Source organism: Cnephaeus nilssonii (assembly GCF_951640355.1).
Source record: "Cnephaeus nilssonii genome assembly, chromosome: 3".
NCBI classification, from domain to species: domain Eukaryota; kingdom Metazoa; phylum Chordata; class Mammalia; order Chiroptera; family Vespertilionidae; genus Cnephaeus; species Cnephaeus nilssonii.
In genome coordinates this window covers 80478869-80497920 of record NC_137074.1, presented here as the reverse complement: position 1 = coordinate 80497920, position 19052 = coordinate 80478869, and the positions used below count along the sequence as shown (strand labels likewise).

General features: G+C 42.1%; 1 protein-coding gene across 1 annotated transcript in view; it reads left to right on the top strand.

The window, feature by feature from the left end:
* CRYBG3 (crystallin beta-gamma domain containing 3) overlaps window positions 1-19052 on the top strand; it is a 121508-nt gene that overhangs the window by 12169 nt on the left and 90287 nt on the right. Inside the window, exon 2 of the mRNA XM_079766337.1 lies at window positions 7443-7509. Within this exon, the coding sequence (XP_079622463.1) occupies window positions 7443-7509 (67 nt within the window). The remainder of the gene's footprint in view (window positions 1-7442; window positions 7510-19052) is intronic.

Below are 19052 nucleotides of genomic sequence, written 5' to 3'. Positions count from 1 at the left end.
GCAGCGTCCCTCCCTCAGGGCAATGTGTTGAATGGGATATGAACAAGTGGCCCATTTTAGGAGGCAGCCAGAATAGTGTTTGAGTTCACATCATAGCAAGAGATTCAGAGTATTAATTCTTGGGAGGTGTGTCTCAAATATTCAGAATCTAAAAGGTATGAGGGAGAGGACTTGGGAGAATAGAGCAGTTACTAATGCCCTGGATGGGTAGATCGCTCAGGTACACATCACACACACCGCAATTCTCACTCTGTAGCCCGTGACTGAACCGTGATTGTGGTCTTGTTTTGAGGGCATGAGATGAAGAACAGGAAGTAAATTAGCTTCAAGGAAGACACCTAAATTATAGGAGAGCGGCCAACATGATGAGGAAAGGGCTGTCAGAAGAGTCTAAGATTGCAAAGCAACAGGGCTTCATCATCATGCCTATTACCTTTCCTCCCTTCCCAGATTTTTCTCCAAAGAGTTCTGAAATTCCAGTGCCAGATGTTTGAGCTAAAATGCATGCTGTTTGATTGCTGCTTTAGTTACCTTTTAATTTGGAGCCCAGAAATGGTGCCATAACCACCTGTTCCATATTCTGTTAATGGTCATTAAAAAGACACAAGTACTACTCTACTGCTGGCTGTCACCATTAGGAATGGACAGCTTTCCAGATGGTCATTTGTAAATCATCACGTGGAAGTCTCTGTGCCGTAGAGGCCGGATGGGGCTCAGGCCAGTGCAGAAAAGTCTGTTTGATCCATGATGTACAGCAGTGTGTCGTTGGGCAAGGAGAATGCTAGGCTAGCATGTGAAGCAGTTTCTAAGAAAAACATCCCCAGAGTAGTGTAGACGGTCCTCAAAGCATGAGCAGACCCTTCAGGAGGGCGTGTGGATAGAGTCCATATAGTGTTTAAAGACCTCATTGAAGTCTGAGAGGGTAGAGTCAAGGGAATAGAGGGTAGGCCCAGAGGTGACCTCAGTAACTTTAAAATAAGGGACAGAGTTTCTGCCTCTTTGTTTTACTGCGCTGGTATTAGTGCTGATTTTGAGTTGTTTCTTGGTCATAGTCTGTTCCTTTACCACAGAAGCCTCAAGGTTAGTATACCTATTTCTTTCCACTCACCTTCCTATTGAAGGATCACACGGGACTTTAGATCTGGCTGAGAGCTGGTCTGACCCTCTCAGTTTACATATTGGAAAAACCAGATCCAGAAAGCTGCGTGTTCCTGGGGGCGGTCCCTGAAACATGTCCTCCTCCCCCACGTGTCTGTTTTGAGTTTTTGCAAAGCATTTTGCTACTAATGACAGTGGGAAAGGGAGTGAGCAGGTAAAAGACCCCCTCTTGTTCCATATTATTTTTCATTTAGTCCTTCAGAGTGAAGTCACGGACTGAAGTATGAATTGATCACATTTCAAGGGAAAGCCAGGCTCTGGGTTTCATCATAGGAGTTGTGTCAGTGGACTCAGAGGTGAGGAGCAACATGCCGGGAAGGGAAGCAGTCCAGAGAGATGCTGCCTAGTAGACCTGGCCCCCAGAACCAGCAGTTTCATGTTAGTGGGGGAGGAGGACGTGATGGAGAGATTTGCCCCAATTCCCTGTCCCTATCTCCAACAATATGGGCAGTTCCTCTACTGCAGACTGCGCTGCACAGTGGAAGTGGAAGTCTAGGGTGGGAAGTAACTGCAGGCAGCTGAGTGGGGTGGAGAGGCCGAGGGAAGAGATCCGCAGCAGAGGGGCCTGGGAGTGGTGGGCAGTCCCCGGGACAGTGGCCGGGAGGGGGGGGGGGGGGGACTGTTGAGATGTCAGGGCACTCCCAAATCAGGGACTACCTTCTATTCGGTGACCTGGTGTTTAGGGATGCTCAGAAGGACTCCAGTGATGTCAGCAGCCCCAGACATTGCCTTCCTTCCGGAAATGGCAAGGAATCGGAGACTCCCACGTCTGTGGAGAAGCGGGCAAACCCCGGGAGGCGGTTACAGAAGCTGTATTCAGTCCTTTAACATTTCCAGATTTTTCTGATGCAGCCACAGCGATGCTGTGAGGGAAAGGCAGGGTAAGAGGCCCCCCCCCAGCTGCGGTTCCAGGAGGGGACGGAGGGAAGAGCTTCCTCTCCCTCGCTGCCTCCGTCCTCCCTGAGTGCCCGATAGGCACTGTTCCTGCGTGTCTCTGTTGGCCATTCAGGAGTTGCGTTCTTACCACGTGAGGCCCTGTGCTGCGGTCCGGTCTGCGGTGTGCACTGACGGGATTTTTCCTTGCTGGTCCCACGCCGTGCTTGCAGTGCTCAGCGTGCTCATCGGGGCAGTGGCCCTTTGCTAGGTAGGACCAGGAGCTCTGCCGGACTTTGGTGTTGGGAGATGGGTAATGTTTCACAGGAATGAGTTTTCTAAATCACTGATGTCTACCCTTTAAGTATCCGCACATAACACATGCAGATATTAAATGGAGAGCCTTCTGACCAGGTCCTTCTCTTCCCTATACAACTCTCAGCTGTTGGTTTTAGCTGAGCATAGAAATGTGGTCAGAGGGCCACCTGCATCAGAGCAACCCAGGGAAGGGGGAGTCGGTTGTTGAAAATGTGGGTCCCTGAGCCCCACGCCAAGTGGTATCCTTGACAATCGGGCCCAGAAATCTGTTTTATAAATAAAATTGCCCAGGGGGTTGGGGGGCATCCAGATAGGGGTTCTGAAGGAGAGAGGACACGGGTTTTGTCTGATATGATCACTGCTCCACCCCTCGCACCAAGAACAGGGCCTGACACCTAAAGAGGATGCTCCACATGCTGGTGACTGAGTGAGCACATGTGTGTGTGTGTGCCATTTTCAGCTGCTTCTCTGCAATGGGTGAGGGAATCTTGTTAGAATTTAACAAAAACTAAGAGTATAAAATGCCTTAATTGACAGAATAGGGGCTCTCCTCTGTGTAAATTCTTTGAACTTTAGTGTGTTATATGCTCCTTTTTCCATGCCCCGAGGTTTACTTTAGGTTTGGCATGAAGTAGGTAAATGCTTAACGGCTGTACTTTGGATTCCTGGTTTTCAGCTCTGTTCTAAATAAGGTCGCTTCAAAACTGAGAGCTTCTTGTTACTTTGACCTTGATATTTAGCTGGGTTATTTTAAAAGATTAATTTCCCAAGTTCTGTTAGCTAAGTAAGATGGAGCTATTTAAAAATGCAGGGTAGCCTTTTTTGTGCCTACGTGTGGTTGTGAGTCCTGCCCCTCACCCCCTGCTATGAGCAAATTGTGTGCTTTCTAAAAATACTGCTATTGAACTATTCCCAGGTCCCAAAGGGGGTTAAATTGTGAGAACAATAGAAATGCCTTGTCATCTTTCACAGGGTTTGAGATTATGGGGATTTGAACATGTTTCTCTTTCCCTCGTATTTTTAAGGGTCTGAGAGTACCACTCAAAACCTTTGATTCTCTTCTGTTATTTGTCTTTCTTTTTACCAAGCAGATATCTAAGTATCTATTGTTTAAAGTATCTTTATCTACTCTCTTCTGATTTTTTGGTGTTTTGTTTTTAAATCAATTGAAAATGACCTTATTCCTGTTGAGTAAATTTCTTCCCTTGGCTCCACTTTCCTCTTTATTCCTTCAGAGAAAGATGATGCAGAATATGAGTTATAGTACATTCTTTCAAGGTGTGTGTGTGTGTGGATACGTATATATACATACACACATCCATACGCACACACACACTTCATTAAGAAGAAGAGAATATTATGTATTATTACACTGTTCCCAATGGAACAGTGTTTTCTGATTAAGGTAAGCAGGCACAAGTGAAGAACCTCTTTGATACCAATTATTTTTTATTAACAAAGGATAGTTGAGTGCCTTTATCATACCAGGCACACGGCTAGGCTCTGAGCTGGAGACATGAATGTTATAGTTTCTGAATTTAATGGCTTCAAATTCTGGTTAAACAAAGGACAACCAACCATTGCGTTAAAGAGCAGAAATGGCCCAACCAGCATGGCTCAGTGGTTGAGCTTCGACCTATGAGCCAGAAGGTCAAGGTTCGATTCCCCGTCAGGGCACATGCTTGGGTTGTGGGCTCAATCCCTGGTGGGGGGCATGCAGGAGGGAGGTGATCAGTTATTCTCTCATTATTGATGTTTCTATCTCTCTCTCTCCCTCTCCCTTCCTCTCTGAAATCAATAAATATATGTGTGTAGTGGGGGGGGGGGGTTAAAAGAGCAGAAATGTATGTATGAGGGGTAGTGAGAGTACAAAAAGAGTAAAATAGAACTAAATTGTAGAGGGTTAAGAGTTGGACAGGGTGGGACAGGTTGTTGCAGGAGAAGAAAGTGGCTTACTGGCATGTGAACTTGGCATATTCTAAGAATGGGAAGGGGTTCTGTGAGCCACATCATGAATAACTAACAGTATGCTAAGGACTTCATTTTATTCATCAACTGGTAGAGACTTGCTGAAGCGTTTTTTGAATGGCAGAGTGTCATGATCAGATTAACAGGAAGAATGGATTGAAGCAGGGCAGTCCGGAACACGCCAGAAAGCAAGTTAGAAGGGACTCTCATAATCTAGGCAAGAAGTGGAGAAGCTCTAATTAAACCAGTGGTTTTTAATTTGTTTTTCTTTTAATCCTCACCCGAGGATATTTTTCCCATTGATTTTTAGAGAGAGTGGAAGGGAGGGGAAGAGGCACAGAGAAGAAATATCTATGTGAGACAGACACATCAATTGGTTGCCTCCTGCACATGCCCCAACTGGGGCCAGGGATCGATCCTGCAACCAAGGTACGTGTCCTTGACCAGAGTAGAGCCCAAGACCCTTCAGTCCGCTGGCCAACGCTCTAACCACTGAGCACCCGGCTAGGGTTGAACCAGTGATTTGTATAGCTAATTCAAAATTTTAAAATGTGTTGTTTGCTTTAAAACTCAACACATTCTGAAATTTTGGTTTAGCAATAAGATTCATGAAACTTAAATACAATATAAGTTTCAGAAAGTTTTATGAAGTGTCAGGTATTAACTTCTTTGGGTGATTTTGACTTTAAATTCTTCAGCTGTTGGCTCAGTACAGAGTAACTTATGTGCTGACCTACAACAGTGGTTTCCTGCTATTTGGTGTATGTTCTCAGCATGGAAGTAATTACAGCTACTTGAAAATACTGTGTTCTGCCTTAGCCCATGGTCCCAAAGCTGCCCTTTCTGCAGAGCATTTGTATTGGAAAGAAATTTTTACCATTTCCTTGTACAATCTCACCAAAGCAGTACGTTTCTAGAAAGCCCTTTAAATACTCTAGATAAGCAGAATTTCAGGAATCTGAAAGCAGGAACTTAGGAGACTGAAATGCTTGTTGTATGTATAGGTAGATTTTAGGTATGTCATGTAAAATTGATTGTAGTTAGATAATAAACTTATATCATCAAGGTCAGTATTATTTTTAAAATTATGCCCCAAATCTTTAAAATATGCTCTTTTTACATGTACTTTGCCAATCTCTTTTTTATTTCAGCTTAAGTAGACCAGTATCGATTGACATTTAATTTAAAAAAAACAAACTGAATTGTAAACAACTGTGGCAAAAGATAAGGATAATAAAATAGAAAAAAGAGAGATAAGAATCCATTTACTGTAAAAATAACTATTTAGACATTCTTACTTTATAGATATGCATATGAATATAGGTCACAATTCTGTATTGTACAATATTATTTTATTTTCTACTTTTGTCTCTGTTTTTTCCTGTAGGATTTCCTTATGTTAAACACACAGTTCTTATCTTTATCTTGTTTACATGCTTGCTTTTCTTCAGAGCATAGCTATATCTTAGTAGCCCATCTATCCCTACAGAGAGTCTGAGACCCAATGACAGTTTAATCCGTTATATTTTCCAGGTGTTCACGATCTTACTAACTTTTCTTTGTTTTTTGATCACTACCATTTGTTCCCTGACTCTGCAAATTGAACTGGATTTTATGGATGGAAAAGCTAAGGAGCATAAATTGCATCCTCTCTTTCCATCCCATCTGCATTGTGTGGCCTTTATCTGATCTGAGCTGTTGCCACCTCCTCCTTTTCCATCCCCTCTCCACCAAGCCCCAGGATTCCATGATTTTCCACGTTCTCTCCCTCCCCTGCTTTAGGCTTGTCCCTGCCTGAGTGCTAGTAGGACAAAGGTCACATTTTGTCACAGGTCAGGCAGGTTCTTCATAGTCTGGCATCCACTAACCTCTGGTCTCAATCTCATCTCTAGCCTGTCACGAGTCCCTGTGCTCCAGTTTTATATTAAAAACAAACAAAACATGGTTTTCCGAAAATGCCATATTCTGTATTACCCCCTGCCTTTGTACCTCCTCTGTGGGCACTTCACTTTTAGACAGTTGTTCCTTTATTCCTCTGTGGTCCATAGCATTTTGTTCATTCAGCAGTTATAACTTGTTCCAAACTGTATTATTAGTTTGTGTATCAGATCAAGTTTTACAAAGCCCCTGACCTACTTGTTCTTACACCCTCCAGGCCAAGCACAGTTCCCAGCATATCAATTCCCAGATACTCTCGAGAGTGGAGCTACTTAATTTGTCTAGGGTTATGAAAGTATGAAAACAAGATAACATATAAACTTAGAGATACAAATGTTTAGACCTAAAATGTATATGTGCCTAATAGCCACAGTAGTTTATTATGCCATTTGAAAGGGCATCTGGTGAAAGTATTCCAAGCAAGACAATTAAAATTGACTATTTGGAAAATCAGATTCTTCGGGAGCCATCTGGGGCACATCTGGGGCTAGATAACCCTGCATCTATTTTGAGTAGTCCCCAGCCTCACTAGGTGACCCTACATGTTTATCAAAACTTGAGTAGAAATTTATTTCAAATAACACTTGGCATAGGCATTCAGAAACAATCAGGCTATGGAGAACCTTAATATAAATAAAAGCAAAGAGTGCTATGTCTTTCCAAGATTGTGATAGTTGTACTTGGTACCCATTCCTGTGATGCTGATTATCAGCATAAGAAAATATAACACAATGGACTCGCAAACATTTCTGAAGCCTGGATGAGCATTTTTTTTATTTCAATTACAGTTGACATACAATATTACTATTTTCAGGTGTACAGCATACTGGTTAGACATTTATGTACCTTACACAGTGACCCAATAAGTCTAGTAGCCCTCTGACACCACACATAGTTATTACAATTGTATTGACTATATCCCTGTGCTGCACTTTACATCCCTGTGACTGTGTTTATAACTGGCAATTGGTACATCTTTTCCTTCACCTTTTCTGGATGAGCATTTTTGAATGCGTTTTTCAAGTATAGAGATTCAAATCAACATATTCTTAGTATAACAATTTGTATATGAATCTTTTGAGCATTGCACATAAAGAACCTTTCAGTGTTTGCTTTCAACACAGAAACTGTCTGATTTTAGTAATTCTCTCTTTATTTCAAAAGAAACTGTGGTTTTTATTTTTCAGTGTTGAAAATGAGCCCATGAGTACAAGTCAGAAAAAGGAAAATGTACTTTCATCAGAAGCAGTAAAGGTATAGTTTTAAATACATGTTTTATATCAAGCAAATCTTTTTCTTAATTTCTGCTCATTCTTACTTTTTAGATTCTGTCATCTCATTTTACATTCCCAAAAGAGCACTTTATGTGGAAATCCAGCCCAGCTCTACCAGACATTTGCATCTGCGGGTGGGGTAAAGGTGGGGGGAGAAGGGCACTGAGGGAGTTGAAAGAGTGGGGGGTTCCTATCCCAGCTTGGCCACTAACCGGCTGTGTAGCCTTCAGCTGAGGTGGTTAACTTCTCTGTGCCTTAGTTTTCTAATCTGTAAATTGGATCACAGCCTCTTTCTTTAGGGAGATCTTTGATTTATGTTGTGTTTTCTCAAATGCTGCTGACAACTAAAGATGCTTTTGAGGGTAGAAGTTAACAACATGTTCTCACATGTTATTAGTATGTAATGATATATTTGGTCAGCTCACATATGAACTGGCTTTCTTTGCTTCTGAAGTGTACTAGACCCTAGATAGTTATGGACAAGTGTGGTTAAAAAAAAACTTGAAAAATCACTAAACCTTGTAACATTTCTTTTCGCTCATAGGGATTTTCTATAAATTAGGCGTCAGTGTTGTTTGGTGATGTGAGGCAGGTATGTGGTCACATTTTGGTAGCAGTCCAACATTCGTAGAGTTTGATCCCAGTTATTTTCTTTATATCTGATTTGGGACAGTCAGGCAAGGAGAAAGTGTGTGCTTTCCAGGGATTTTAGGGTAGCTTAGCTTGGTCAGTAGAAGGACCAGAAAGTCATCTGAACTCTTCATTACCGACGTGGGCACTCTTAAACATTATGTAAGGTCCAAATGCAATAGATATGGTCAAGATAAAGCTGTTTTCGTTCTTTAGTCCTGCCTTCCCCATCATTGTAAGCAATATAAATATTATTTGAAAGAAAAAAATCAATATCTGTTTTTTTTTTAGAACTTTAATGAAAGAATAAATCAGGATTACCTTGCTTCCTTTATCTTTCTTCATTCCTTTGTGAGTTTGGCTACAAAATCCTGCCCCCAGGTTTTATAACATCTCCCCCCTCCTCTCTTGCAGTCATTTGTTAGCCAACCTGCTGGTTTATCACTGCAAAGACTCTATAGCTTTATTCCTCCCTTCTTCAAAATTCTCACTTCAAATTCAAAATTCTCACTTCCAATGCTATACATGCTCTACTTCAAAATTCTCACTTCCAATGCTATACATGCAACCTTGCTCTTGAGTAGCTTCACAGGAGGTGTTACTTGTGAGATCTCAAACTTTAAAGTTTCTTTAGCTGCCAACTCTTTTTTTTTTTTAATATATATTTTATTGATTTTTTTTTTTTTACAGAAAGGAAGAGAGAGGGATAGAGAGTTAGAAACATCGATCAGCTGCCTCTTGCACACACCCCACTGGGTATGTGCCCGCAACCAAGGTACATGCCCTTGACCGGAATCGAACCTGGGACCTTTCAGTCCGAAGACAGACACTCTATCCACTGAGCTAAACCGGTTTCGGCTAGCTGCCAACTCTTGTCATTCCATCTCTTAATCCCTCATAGCCTCTGTCCCCACCCTTGACCTTCACCAAACCTTCCTGTGCTTGTTCCCTTCTCTCCTCTTGGTGTCTGCTTGTTTCTCTACTCAGCCTGTAACGGAGAGTGTACCACTTCAGCTCTAATCTCACTGTAAAAAACCTTCAGTCTCCAAACTTGGCCTTCAGACGTTAATTTCCAGTAGTGCTACTTTCCACCTGCAGAGATTTCATCTAGAAAGCCACATCTCTGTGGATTCAGTAAGTGCATATGGTGGGCGGATATAGTGGCGAGGTCTCCATGATTACAATATTTTCTATCCCTTCTTAGTATCTTGTTTTGAGTGCCCAGGACAGTTCAATTTGGGATCTGGGCCCCCAAGTAAATATGACTCACAGTGATGAGACTGTTTCTCTTTATGATTTGAGGCCTGTAAGGTTACTGATACCCGGGCAGTCCAGCTAGCCTGTAATAGAACACGCTCCATGGAACTCTCACTGGGGTAGCCTGAGCATTTGGCCCATGCATCATCTTCAGACATCATTCCATTTTTAGTTCTTGAAATAACTTATATGCTATACAGTCGTGCGCCACTTAATGGCAGATACATTCTGAAAAATGCGTCATTAGGCAATTTTGTCATTGTACGAACATCACAGAGTGCACTTACACAAACCTGGATGGTAGCCTATTGCACACCTAGGCTAAACGGCATAGCCTATTGCTCCTAGGCTACAAACCTGAACAGCATGTTACTATACAAAACATAAGATTAAATCAAGGTCTATCCAAGATTGTGTAATCAGGACATGTAAACACCACATGAGATTGCTGCTGGCATAACATGACATACTCTGTTTTTTTAAATATTGATTTTAGAGAGAGAGGAAGGGAGAGAGAGAAACAGAAACATTGATTTGTTGTTCTACTTATTTTTGCATTTGTTGGCTGTTTCTTGTATGTGCCCTGACTGGAGATTGAATCCGCAACCTGTCATACCAGGATGGTGCTCTAACCAACTGAGCTACCTGGCCAGGGCCATGACATATTCTTTTACAGCAACCTTTTTTTAAATAAGAAGAAAGAATGCACTCTAAAACAACAATTAAAAGTATAGTAAATACATAAACCAGTAGCATAGTCATTTATTATCAAGTATTATGTACTGTACATAATTGTATATGCTGTACTTTTATACAACTGGCAACGCTTACAGCAGCATCACCACAAACATGAGTAATACATTGCCCTACAGTGAGGGCTACAATGCCAGGTGATAGGAATTTTCAGCTCCATTATTTTACGGCATCACTGTAGTATATGCGGTCCATTGTTGACTGCAACGCCGTTATTCGGTGCATGACTATACACATTTTGCTGTTTTGCTAACATTAGAGCTAGTTGTTACACTTGCACCTGCCATTCCACTGTAATATGAATATTTTTTATATTAGGTTTTTATATCTAGCTGGCAAACCTTACAGGTAGTCCGCATTCTACCTTTACTTCTCTGTGGGTTCTACAACCTTCTGTTGCAGCTTTAGACTCTTGCTGCTTTCATGTCTACTGTTATTTAAAAGAGGGACAGGTTTTAAAGCTCTGCTCCCTTCTACCTACATCAGAGGAATAGTCATCCCTTTCTCCCTTCCGAGGCTAAACTCCCTGAAGACCCCTACCAGCAGTATTGTTCACATAATTCCTGCCTTCTCTTGGGCCTTGCCTTGACTGCATGCATCCCTCCATCTTCCCTGGCTTCTTCTATTTCTCTGCGAATATATAAAACACAATTGTTTTGTGGTGGGTTTTTATTGTTTGTTTGGTTGGTTTTTTCATTTTAGGGGTCTGGGTTTCTTTTCAGTCTATTTTTTTCTTCACTCCTACCTGTTACCCAAACATTTCTTATGAAAGTTGGTCTTAAACACTATTTAATTCTTTTTTCTCTCTGCCCAACCCCACTGTTTAATTCTTTTTTTTAAAATATATTTTATTGATTTTTTACAGAGAGGAAGGGAGAGGGATAGAGAGTTAGAAACATTGATGAGAGAGAAACATCGATCAGCTGCCTCCTGCACACCCCCCACTGGGGATGTGCCCGCAACCAAGGTACATGCCCTTAACTGGGATCGAACCTGGGACCCTTGAGTCTGCAGGCCGACGCTCTATCCACTGAGCCAAACTGGTTAGGGCCCCACTGTTTAATTCTTAATGCTTTCTCTTTTTTAATCTTTTATGGTGCTATTTTATTTTATTTTGTTGTTGCCAGAATCACAGATGTCTCCCATTTTCTCTCTTTTTGCCCCACTCCACCCAACCCCTGCCCTACCCCAGGCCTTCCCCATGCTATTGTCTGTGTCCATGGGTTATGCATATGTGCACATATGTTCTTTGGTTAATCTCTTCCTGTGCCCTCTTCTCCCAAATCCCTCCCCCATTGAGATCTGTTGTTCTGTTCCATACATCCATACCTCTGGACTTACTTTGTTGATTAGTTTACTTTATTCTTTAGATTCTACATATACATGAGATCATATGATACTCGTCTTTCTCTAACTGGCTTATTTCATTTAGCATATTAGTCTTCAGGTCCATCCTTGCTATATCAAAGTGTAAGAGGTCCTTCTTTTTTATAGCTGCAAAGTATTCCATTGTGTAAATGTACCTCAGCTTTTTTATCCATTCATCTACTCATGGGCACTTGGGCTGTTTCCAGATCTTAGCTATTATAAATTGCACTGCTATGAACATAGGGGTGCATATAGTCTTTCTGATTGGTGTTTTGGGTTTCTTATGATATACTAGAGGCCCGGTGTATGAAATTCGTGCCCAGGGGTGGGGGGGGGTTGTCCCTCAGCCCAGCCTGCACCCTCTCCAATCTGGGACCCCTCGAGGGTTGTCCGACTGCCCGTTTAGGCCCCCTCCTGGTAGGATCGGGCCTAAACGGGCAGTTGGACATCCCTCTCACAATCCAGGACTGCTGGCTCCCAACTGCTCACCTGCCTGCCTTCCTGATTGCCCCTAACCGCTTCTGCCTGCCAGCCTTATCACCCCCTAACCACTCCCCTGCCAGCCTGATTGATGCCTAACTGCTCCCCTGCCAGCCCGATTGCCCCTAACTGCCCTCCTCTGCTGGCCTGGTCACCCCTAACTGCCCTCCCCTGCCAGCCTGGTCACACCCAACTGCCCTTTCCTGCAGGCCTGGTCCCCCCCAACTGCTCTCCCCTGCAGGCCTGGGTCCCGCCCAACTGCCCTTCCCTACAGGCTCGGTCGCCCCCAACTTCCCTCTGCCGGCCTGGTCACCCCTAACTGCCCTCCTCTGCAGGCTTGATTGCCCCCAACTGCCCTCCCTTGCAGGCCTGGTCCCTGCTGGCCATCTTGTGGTGGCCATCTTGTGTCCACATGGGGGCAGCCATCTTTGACCACATGGGGGCAGCCATCTTGTGTGTTGGAGTGATGGTCAATTTGCATATTACTCTTTTATTAGATAGGACTCCCAGAAGTGGGGTTGCTGAATCAAAAAAGCAGATCCATTTTCAATTTTTTGAGGAATCTCCATACTCTTTTCCATAGTGGCTGTACCAGTCTGCATTCCTACCACCGGTAGCATGCTAGGGTTCCCTTTTCTCCACATCTTGGCCAACACTTAACATTTGTTGATTTGTTGATGGCAGGTGTGAAGTGGTACCTCATTGTAGTTTTAATTTGTATCTCTCTGATGATTAGTGACCTTGAGCCTATTTTCATGTGTCTATTGGTATCTGTATGTCCTCTTTGGACAAGTGTCTATTCAGGTCCTTTGCCCATTTTTTAATTGAATTGTTTGTCTTCCTGGTTGTGAGGTGTATAACTTCTTTGTATATTTTTTAAATTAAACCCTTATCAGATGTATCATTGGCAAATATGTTTTCCTATCAGTAGGTTCCATTTTCATTTTGTTCATGGTTTCTTTTGCTGTGAAGAAGCTTTTTAGTTTGATGTAGTCCCACTTGTTAATTTTTTCCTTTGTTTCCCTTGCCCAAGGTGATCTATCAGTGAAAATACTTATACATGAGTGTCTGAGATTATGCTGCCTTTTTTTTTTAATATGTTTTTATTGATTTCAGAGAGAGGAAGGGAGAGGGAGAGAGGCATAGAAACATCAATGATGAGAGAATCATTGATCGGCTGCCTCCTGCATGCCCCCTACTGGGGATCGAGCCTGAAACCCAGGCACGTGCCCTGAGCGGGAATCAAACCATGACCTCCTGGTTCGTAGTTCAATGTTTGACCACTGAGCCACACTGGCTGGGCTTTACTGTCTTCTTAATGCTTTCTGACTCCTGCCTTTCCCCTAGTCCCCTCAGGCATGGGAAACCTAGTACTGTCCTGGCACATGTGTTATAGATACTCAAGTAGTTGTTAAATGAGTTAAGGTCATTCCATGGATCTGGTGGCTTCTTGTTAACCACATTCAATGGCTTTTTCTTTAAAAAAAATTTTTTTTATTGATCTCAGAGAGGAAGGGAGAGGGGAAGAGAGATAGAAACATCAATGATGAGAGAGAATCGTTAATTGGCTGCCTCTTACATGCCTCCTACTGGGGATCAAGCCCCAAACCCAGGCATATGTTCTGACCTGGAATCAAACTGTGACCTCCTGGTTCATAGGTCGGCGCTCAACCACCAAGCCACACCAGCTGGCCAGTCTCTCCATGACTTTTTCTTAAGTTCTTATTTTATTTCATCAGTTTGGACACTTGATTTCCCAAGTCTTGCTTCCTTTCCAGAAATTTTCTTTTTTATCTTTGCTTCCATGATATTGTACTTTCTGGTTTCAATTCCTGCCTCTGGCCATTTCCTTCTGTTTCCTTCACTGATTCTCTTCTGGCTAACTTTCTATTCATGTAGATGTTTCTCTAAGACCCTCAGCCCTCCTCAATGTCAGTCTTCTAAAGTAATATTTTCAATGTTACTGCTTCATATTTTGGCTCTTAGATCTCTGCCCAGCATCCCTCTTGAGCTCTAGAATTAATTGTCAGCATTTCAGCCATTTCCATACAGATGGCTTTTTTTTTTTAATATATTTTATTGATTTTTCACAGAGAGGAAGGGAGAGGGATAGAGAGCTAGAAACATTGATGAGAGAGAAACATCGACCAGCTGCCTCCTGCACACCCCCCACCAGGGATGTGCCCGCAACCAATGTACATGCCCTTGACCGGAATCGAACCCGGGACCCTTCAGTCCACAGACCGACGCTCTATCCACTGAGCCAAACCGGTTTCAGCCAGATGGCTTTTGATACCTCAAATCCAGTCTGCCCAAAAGTCTCAGTATCTTCAGAGGTGTTTTCTCTCTCTCTCTCTCTCTCTCTCTCTCTCTCTCTCTATATATATATATATATATATATATACACACACACACACACACACACACACACATATATCCTATATAATAAAGAGCTAATATGCTAATGGTTGTGACGCCCTTACACCGTAAGGACCATTCAGCAGGAGGCTGTATGCATGGCAGGGCAGAGCTGTCGCCTTGCTCCGGAGACAGGGCAGAAGCAGGGAGGCGCCAGGAGGAGGCGGGACCAGCCCGAGGCAACTTGCAGGACTGAAGGGGGGGCTTGAAGCGGCCAGAGAAGGCCAGAGGGGTTGGGGGCCTGGGGAGGGGGGTGGGGGCAGGCACGCTTCACCTCTGGGTGGAGAAGTTAGATGTCAAGATGGGGCGTGTTGGGGGTGGGGCACACAATTCCGCACATCGGGTCTCTAATATATACATGTATATTTGGTTGGGAGGCAGAAGTGGTGGAAGGTATGGAGGATTGTTAAACTGCTTGAGATGGGGAAGAACCCTGGGCTCAAGTACTTCATTGGGAGGGTTTCATCCACACACTTTACTTTTAACCCCGCCCCTCACGCTGCCTTCAGTGGTGCTCAGTGTCCTCAGAAATGAGCCATTTCAGGTTGTCTGTGGGTGGACTGTTTGGTGTATGATCAGAGTCCCTGTTGCAGACACTAGGGTGGAAGCTTTCATTGGTCAGTTACTGGACTCCATCTGCCTTCCCCTTCTAAACCTTTTCTTAAATTTCTTATCTGCCAATATCTACTCTCTTCCTTTCTTTGTACTTATAGCTTAAGAAAGGAGTCCCTTTACTATCATTTTAGAGTGTTTTGATAAGAAAATAAATCAATATGTGTGGTTTACCTATAGTGTTAATCAGAATTTTTATCTTTTTTATAGTGGAAGAAAGTGAATCTCAGATTGTCACTTGACAAAACTCGCACTGTGGGGGAGGCAAGAGAAATCAGATGCAGTTCTATACCATCATGTGTCCCATTTTTTAACATAATTTATAAGATATATTCATAAACTAAATTTGTCAAAAGGAAATCCTATTGAAAAATTAAAAGAACTGTGGCAGTAAGTCTGTTTTCAGAAATGAGTCTTGAGCTAAATAAAGTGAATTAAATCTGGACCATAGGTTATAGATTGTCCAATACAGGCCTAAATAAATTGATAATGATTAGGTTTATTCTCAATAGCTTGGCATCTGCTTTATATGAAATTTAACTCTCATCCCACTTTAGAATTATTGCCCATAACTAATCATACAGCTTTGATGAAGGTTCTGGCGCCTTATGAAAAACAGTGGCTAATATGCCTGTGATGTTTCTATGGATGGATCATCAAGGGGTATCAATCTAGTGCACATTACTGTTAGTTATTTATGATTCATAACACATATGTTTATCTTCCCATAAGTCACTTACTGCAAAGAACTACACACTTTTTTTTATTGTTGCCACTGTTTATTGATATATAAAAATATTCCTGGCTGATATGGTTCAGTGGTTAAGCATCAACCTATGAACCAGGAGGTTGCGGTCAAATCCCGGTCAGGGCACATGCCCGGGTTGTGGGCATGATCCCCAGTAGGGGGTGTTCAGGAGGCAGCCAATGGATGATTCTCTCTCATCATAGATGCTGCTCTCTCTCCCTCTGCCTTCCTCTCTGAAATAAAAATATATTTAAAAATTAAATTAAATTAATACAGAATAAAAATAGAAGAATTGTAGTTCAAGATCACCTCACGGAGGAAAAATAGTCACTAATTGTTCTTTAAATTAATGCCTGTATTGAGAATACAGTACTGTTTAGTAAGATGAACATATTAAATGTATGCATCTGTTCATATTTTGATTTGTATAACTCTTCTTTCCTTATTGGTCTTTTTCAACTCTTTCTCAGCCAGAAGTGAAACGGTAGTCAAATTAAATGTATTAAATGTTCTCTTGGTAGGGGAAAATTTGTTACTGAACTAATTTTAAAAATTAATTATGACCTTAATAAGTGCTTGCTATTATTTTTCTCAGTGATACAGATATAATAGCAGCAATATGACATCAATTTAATACAGAGATTTTCCGTTTCTTTTTTCAAGCACACCAACGCTTTAAAAAGTTTTTTTTTCAATTATAGCTCTGGCCAGTGTGGCTCAGTATGTCGAGCATTGTCCCAGTCGAGCATTGTCCCATGCACCAAGAGGTCACTGGTTCGATTCCCAGTCAGGGCACTTGTCTGGGTTAGGGGGTGTGCAGGAGGCAGCCAATCAATGTTTCTCTCTCTCTCTCTCTCTCTCTCCCCCCTCCCCTCTCCCCTCTCCCCTCTCCCCCTCCCTTCCTCCCTCTCCTTTCCTCTCTCTTAAAAATCAATAAAAACATATTTAAAATTATTTTTCAACTATAAATTCTTGGAATTCTGTGTATAAACAGGTTCAAGCAGAGCTGGCCTGGTTCTGATAGGAATGAGTTGCCTGGAGCCCACAGTCAGCCACTATTCTCTGCCTCTGCCAACCATAGCACCTTTTTGGAGCAGGTTTAACATGTTATGTACACTGATGGGAAGAGCACAGTCTTTGGAATCTGACATATCTGGGCTAAAATCCCAGATCTTCAAGTGGTGGCAGCTTTGTAACATTGAAAAATATACTCAACCTCTCTGAACTTTGGTTTGCTGATCTGTAGTAGAAGGTGCTCAGTCCTTATTTCCTAGGAATGTTGAATTAATTGAGGTAACATGTGTAGCAGTGCACTATGCCTGATAAGTAGGAACTCAGGAATAGCTGTCTTCTTGCCATAGAAAGTCTGGCTGAAACTTAGCAATAACTCTTTGCTTGAGAGTGGTACTGATTTTTTCTGGATGAATAGTATAGAAATCAGCTATTAGAAACATTGATTCTCTGTAATATTTGAAAAGAAGGCATGCGAGAAGGTATACATATTGAACTTAAGCTAGAAGTCCGAAGTCCCCACCCCCTGCTGCTTTGTACAGTCTGAGTGCTGTCAGGATGCGTGAGGTGGAGACTGCACTGTGTCACTGTGCAGTTCAGATGGCGAGAGGGACAGCCAGGGCTTCATCCTGTCAGTGTGGCTGGTGCCGGTCTGGGGCCTTGATATCTCGGAATTTGGGGGTGTTGGATATATTGTAGGGTACCTGGTTTTGATTTGCAGCAGCGCCAGCCTATCATAGGCCTAGGGTGGTCCTACTTTGTGGTATGATGGAGTCCCTTATCAAAGTGGAAACCAGTCATGCACATACTCTAGATTTCTGGGAATAAATTCACCTCCATGAGTGGCAGACATTGAGAACATTAAAGGGGACTCCAAAAAGCTCACATAGAATTAAAAACATCTCTTATTCTGGCCCAGTGTTTTCGTTGGAGAAGTCTTTATACCAGAACAGGAAGGAATGGCTTTTCCCCGTTATGTCATTTTGTTCCTTTCTCTTCTCACCTTCCACAGCTGCCCTGGGGGATTTGGTTGCTGCCTACACCTTAGCCTATGACAAAGCTCGGATCTGTCCGTCCATTCCTGAGCTTCAGGGAGATGGAACCAATTTGTGGATTGGCCTTTCCCGGGCATGTTACTGGGTAGGAGATTGGACATACTAAAAATCTGAATTCCACTTTATGAATTCCCTATCCTGCTAAAGTGCGCCACGAGTTACTCAATCTTCACATCTGGGAATGATCCTACAATTTTTTTCCCCTTCCCTTGTGCCAAGGCCCATCAGCAGCCCTTCTTTCCATACCCATTGCTACATGTAGCTCAGACTTTTCTTACTTAGATCAGCAGTTTTTACCTATTATTTTCCCCCGACATATGATAGATGACTGTCCTGGGTCACCTGGGGTTAAGGGTGCTTATTTAGCACACTATATATAACTGTGTCATCTTATCAGAAATTACATGGAAATGAAAAATTGAAAGTAACACCACAGATATATAACCTTGATTCCATTCTACAGCATTTAAAAAAGTGAGATTTTACCTTTTTAACTAATTTTGTAACAAATTAATGTGACATCTCAACACTGATCACAACATGGTGTCATGACATACAAGTTGCAAGAAACTTATTTGTTAAATGATAACCAGCTTAGGGCAAAATAGGTGATGACCAACCTGCTTATCTGTTCTAATTTTTTAGTGAAAAAAATAATTATGTGATAAAAAGATAATGTTATATTTCAAGCAAAATTACTTAACAGGAGGGGGGGATAAATAGCTCATTAATATTAGTGGTAAAATCCATTTACTGAAAAATTTTGTTGAGGCAAATATGTCAGTAGTCTATATGGAGTTAATCAGACAACCAACCACAAACCAAATTCATTATGATAAAGGTAAAGAGTGATTTTTATTCAAAAATTTAGCACTACATAAACTATAGGTAACTTAAGATATCAGTAATAATAAACTGATAATAAAAACTTTCCTCAAAATTGAGGAAATTTCAACTCTTGATGGTGGAATTTCAGTTATTAACAAATTTGCCAATGTGTTGTAGCCAGATGTCTTAGAAAACAAACTAGAATTCTCTAGTAAGCAGCTGGTTTTTATATATGAATACCAGATTTTAGTAACTGTTAATAATTGTAGGTAATATTCCTATTCATGATGAAAGCATGTGAAATTGTTGCCTTCACCTTCTGGTGGTGGCAGGGAAAACAAAAGATCTTCGGGGTGTCCATTG